The sequence below is a fragment of the Macrobrachium nipponense genome, chromosome 46 (genome assembly GCF_015104395.2).
Source record: "Macrobrachium nipponense isolate FS-2020 chromosome 46, ASM1510439v2, whole genome shotgun sequence".
NCBI classification, from domain to species: Eukaryota; Metazoa; Arthropoda; class Malacostraca; order Decapoda; family Palaemonidae; genus Macrobrachium; species Macrobrachium nipponense.
The window spans coordinates 45,506,420-45,512,202 of record NC_061106.1 but is presented as its reverse complement, the minus strand read 5'-3'; the positions used below and the strand labels follow the sequence as shown (position 1 = coordinate 45,512,202).

General features: G+C 36.5%; 1 protein-coding gene across 1 annotated transcript in view; it reads left to right on the top strand.

Moving 5' to 3' along the window:
• Positions 1-5,328, top strand: part of LOC135215004 (zinc finger protein ZFP2-like) — a 44,464-nt gene extending 39,136 nt beyond the window's left edge. Inside the window, exon 2 of the mRNA XM_064249539.1 lies at positions 1-5,328. This exon is cut by the window's left edge and continues 837 nt beyond it. Coding sequence (XP_064105609.1) covers positions 1-443 — 443 coding nt within the window. The 3' untranslated portion in view covers positions 444-5,328.
• Positions 5,329-5,783: the final 455 nt, after the last annotated feature.

Below are 5,783 nucleotides of genomic sequence, written 5' to 3'. Positions count from 1 at the left end.
GCGGCAAGCACTACGCTACTTCATCCAACCTATCACGTCATAAACAAACGCATCGCGATTTGGATTCCGGCAATGCCCGATGTTGTCACGTGTGCGGTAAGGCTTACGTCAGTATGCCGGCTCTTGCCATGCATGTGCTCACGCACAACTTGACACATCGCTGCGGTGTGTGTGGCAAGGCTTTCTCACGCCCTTGGTTGTTGCAAGGACACATGCGATCTCACACTGGGGAGAAGCCATTCCGATGCCATCATTGCGGAAAATCGTTCGCTGACCGCTCCAATCTGCGTGCCCACATGCAGACCCATTCACAGCTCAAGAATTTCAGGTGTAAGCGCTGTAATAAGTCTTTTGCCCTCAAGTCTTACCTCAACAAACATTACGAATCAGCATGCTACCGAGACGGGGCATGTGGCGAGACGTGTCAGTCTCCAGGTCCTTGAAGCTCATATTATTTATGTCTATGTCTTAATTCACAGTGGACTTGTGTATGATGGCAATGTAATAATGCATTAAGTCTGTCTTGAGAAAAAGTAAGCATTTGTATGTAAAGATATAAATAATGTTATGATCCTATACTGCATCCATAGTGGACCAGGATGTAGTCTCTCAGCCAAAATTACAAAGGGACAAGAAAGCAAAATCACTCTTGGCTGAACTTCTGGTTCCACTGTGGTCCCGTGACCTGAAATTAAGACTTGGCAATAAAAAAAAAAAGTCAGGTTGCCTGACAGGTAGATTAGCTGCTCTTCCACATAGCGTTACATTAATTGCACTAGCATCTGACAGCGAACAACAAAGTGCTTTATTTTGCTCCTTGATCCAAGTGGTTTCACAAGTGTAACATTGTATCATAATTTCTCTTAGCATTGTGATTTTGAATTCCTCTGTGATTTTTATGTGACATCATCAGCTACTGCATAGTTACTATGAATAATGAGGAGTCAAAAGTTATCAATAACATATGACGAATTTCTTTTTTCAATTTTCCACATTGAATATGGCATGTTATGATAATAAGGATTAAAATACAAAACTCCTTGCCTTCATAAATTGTTACACCACTCAGACATAGTATCCATCATACACGCTGCTTTTTCCTTTTGGATTTTTAGCTGCATGCAATACTATTAGTTCTTGTGAAGCAAATCTAGATGACCTTTAGAGGCCATATTTTCCTTTTAGAGTCACGAATGGCATTTTATTGAAGCTTTGGTGCATAGGAAAATAAGCAGTTGTAGTTATAGCGACAGTAGTCAAGGTAGAGTTAAATTTTTATTGACAAATTCATGGCAAAGGATCAAACGCAGCAATGTTTTTTAATAAGCATCTGAATTACACTTCAGTATCATCATCCCCTTTGAGTTAGTTAATTGTTCTTAATGCTCACAATAGACGGAAAGTTATTGTTGTCTCTGTGATTAACACAATAGTGTTTGAAGCTTAAATGAATTTGCTTGTGAGATTCAAACAGTATTTGAAGATTTGGCCATTGCATTAATTACGAACTGCACTTAGATTCCGTAATAACAGAAGGAGACCATCGAGAACAATTAGAAATCACATCTCTGGGCATTACCTTCTTTTTAAAAAGAACATTAAAAATGCTTCCTAATGCTACTAAATCTAAGAGAGCTTCGGTTCCCTACTTCGTATATGCATCCAGAAGTGGTGAGGACTACCTTTTCACTTTGGAAATTTACATTTTTGTACCTAATATCACTTTTGACCGAAGTTTGAATGATTATACTGAAGCATTTCCCATTTACATTATGGCCTTTGTTTTCAGTTCTGAATGTTCTCATTTATCAAGAAAACAAGTTTACCACCTAGTTTTTTTTAAGCAAAGAGGCATTCTTCATCAGATCAGACTTCCAGAATAGCAAGGACGCAATTTCATGATAGATTCTGCTTGAAAGTTAGCTGGAAACAAAGTACCATAAGAGTGAATGTAATTTTCCTTTGAGAGTTTTTCATACTCAGTTTATGAGAATAACCATAAAGTTTAGTGCCCCTTCATCTGATGCTTTACTAGAGTTGTAAGGGTTTGTCCGCGAGCATTTCCTCACACTGTTCAGTGGACAAAGACACTACAGATCTATTTGCAGTTTCCAGCATGTTTGCATGATGTAAAGAGGCGCAAGTCACTTGCATTTTATTCTCTTTTTTGCCCCCAAAGTAACAGAAGCTTCAGTTCCAGTGACATTGATCCTTGCAAGCAATAATCATAGCAATACATTATATACTGTTATCGCATCGTGCGTAGTGCTAAAAGTAGAATCTCATCTAAGTTGTAATCTAGAGTAATTATTTTTATACAATGAAATTTGATGTTTTGTGTTAGTTCTCTGAAGCCCGTTGGAACACGTCCTGACTGCATAGCGAAGGAACTGTTGTTTTTTGTATCCTGCAGAGCAACAGCAGAGGCAACAAACTGTTTTGACGTCAAATTTGATCCGTCGAATCTCAAAGCATTGAGCCAAACGAGTTGGGACTTGTTCTAGACCTGTTTCTCTAGAGTCATTATTAAATGCACTACACTGAAATAGATTTGCACACTTCTTATGGGTTCCCCTTGCGTTATTTTTTAACGGACCACGGTTCTTGCCAGGGGTAGCATCCTTACGTCAAAAAGGAAAATCTCTCAATACACAGGGAAGGTTCATCGACAGATAGGGAGTCTGGGACCGGGGAAATTCTCGTCTTTCTTGGAGATCCTATGAATTCTTAGCATTTTCTTGAATGGACGCAAAGTTAAAAAACAAATAACGAAATGTTTGTGTCCAGGTTTTACTTCTGTAGTCAAACGAAGGGGTCTGTTTTCTCTCCCCCTTTCGCGCTGAAATCCTAAGAAACGAAAATGTACCTGTTCAACTGTGAATGAATATTTATTTGATACTATAAAACAAAAAAAGGTGTTCCGAAACGAAAACCGAAAAACAAAAAACTAAATAAAAAAATGTTTTTGAACTTGCATGATCACTGTTCTATTAAATGCTCAGGTAACGGTGCTGTTTTTGCAAAGACTATGTGGTCATGCTTACTGTAGTTGTTAGCGTAGTTATTTTTAGAGTCAAACTTAGCATTTAGCCATTGGTGGTGGTGGTGATGATGATGGTGATACTGGTGGTGGTGGTGGTGATGATGAGTAACGCTGAGGGTTTCAGGCGTTTGTGTTTGAGGGAGCAAGAGGCATCGGAGGGAAAAGGCCCGAGATAATTCTAGAAGAAGGAGGAGGAGGAGGAGTAGGAGGAGGAGGGAAGGGACGCGTTTGTTTGTACAAGCCCAGGAAGGTAAAGGAGGTATGGGAACGTGTTTGTACTACAATCCCTGGAAGGCAAAGGAAGTATGGGAATGTGTTTGTTTGTGCATGTCAAAGATGGTAAAGGAAGTATGGGAAAGTGTTTGTTTGTACACGTCAAAGACGGTACGGGAACGTGTTTATAAATGTCACGGAAGGCAAAGGAAGCATAAAACATACCCAAAAGTTGTCAGATCTACGAGAGACCACAGTTTTATTTTTGGAGGAAAGACACTATTTGTATTATTATATATATAAACCTTTGTTAGTTATAAATCAACCGTGGTTTGATCAGTTGACAAAATGGATGGAAAGGTTTTCTGAGTATCAATTTTAGAATGAATATGGAAGGCCCTTATTTATGCAAATAACATTATTAACCCTTAAGAGTCAGTGTGCTAAGTGAAATTTTCAAAAAATAAAAAAATCTATTTTTGCACGGTACGAATTCTTTTGCTCTCTAATTTTCGTGTTCAGCCTCCTTTTATTCCATCAATTGAAGCAATAATGATCACGAGCTCATCTTCTCTCAGCAGAATTTCTGACTAACTTTCTCCCCCCTTCGAGGACCATGACTATTCCAAAGTCATGTGTACCTATACAGCTGGAGCATATTTTTTTTTCGGATTGGGCCTCAGTAATGAATACCGTTCAGTAGTCGAGCTTATTAATCAATTATGGCATAGTTAAAAAAAAAAAAAGGCCATCCATACCTAAGAGGAAATATCTTCACGATGCTGTACTCGATTCAGCCGCTTCTTTAAAAATGTATCATCTTTTGTCTCCCTATTTTTCCAAACTCGAATTCCTTGATTTCCAATGTATTTATTTTTTATTGATAAGGTGACATGAGTGTATACTCCCTTGTGGAAACAAACTATGTTCCTGTTTGATCATTTACGAATTATTACTGTATGTGTACATAATAGAATGTGATCGATTTATATAACGAAAGTTAATTATTTTTTATCTGAGAAGATCAGGTTTCAGAAAACTGTAAGCGACTTAAACCAAGAGAAACTGTGTTAACACCTTCAGCAAAAGAAAAGTTAAAACAGATTAACAGAAGCATCCTCATTCTGACAGGCTTTTGTTGCAATATATATTTTTCGTCAATGTAGATATTTCGGTGTTTTGTTAAGCATAGAATAAACTAATGTATAGAAACTATATTATTTACTGATGTTTTGTAGTTGGAAAACGGTATTACTACTGAAGAGGTAGAGATGTCTTTAGTTATTAGATATCATTTCATTATGCATTTGTTACTTGTTTCCTTCACGTATTGATTAGTTTAAGGTTGTTTTACATGATTTTCCAGAAAATGTGTTCCGTGTTTTAATATTTTTTTTTTAATAAGGACATTTCATGTGATAATGATACTTATTTTAAAATGAAATTTCTTCTCGCCAGGAAGTTGTTAAATTCACACTCGATTTTTCTAATCTCAAAACAAAAACTAATTCTATTTTGAATGTTACATTTAAGGAAGGTTCAAAAGACATTGTTAAAAAAAGTATGGTTATAAACACAATGACCCCAAAGCTGTTTGTTCAAAAAAAAAAAAGACTGCTCAGAAATTACTCTTAAGTGACTTATTGGTTATTAGAATCCATTCGCTCATTAATGTATAAGTAATTAAGTAAGTCTGTGTCGTGTATACTTCAGTATTAGTTCTTCACCTGTTATGTGTAAATAACGTCTTAATTTATTGCTAATTTATTTCTCTGTCGAAGAACATCTATTTAACTTATGTAATGATTCCGTTATAAGTCTGCTGTGGAAGCGTGGGACTGAACAAAATGAAAACGACTTTTTTTTCTTTTACAGTTATGACTGAATGTTGTGCAAATGAGACAATATTCACCTCAAAAGGTTTATACGTCAAGTTTGGTTCTCTATGCAGACTCCTATGTATACAATGTCTCTCTTGCACTGAACAGCAATTCTCACCAATGATGTCTACCTGACGCAGACTGAATTTTGAGGTGACTGACTATATAATTATGAATTCATCTGTATTTTCTCTGAATAGTAGATGGTTATATATATATATATATATATATATATATATATATATATATATATATATATATATATACACTGAACTCTCTTCAATTTGTTATCAAATGACGAAAGCCTCTAATGAAAAACACAGAACCTAAAACGACTTCATGAATATTGTATGCTACTATGTTTGTTGACTGGACTGTGAACTGCTGAAACGACTTGCTTGTGAATAGCAGACTATAATATCAGTTGACAGATTTGTTGACTGAATCGCTGAAACGACTTATGAATAGTAGCCTCTTTGTTTGCCTACTCAGCTGAGTGATGGCATCCGACAATGGGGTGAGCATCAAACGAATTAGGTAAGACTACTAGTAAGTTAAGGGAGAAACATAAATCACTAAGGACTTTAAAAATATTTATAAACAAACAATATTGCATTGCTCGGAGGGCCGTTCAGAAGACGAAGGGG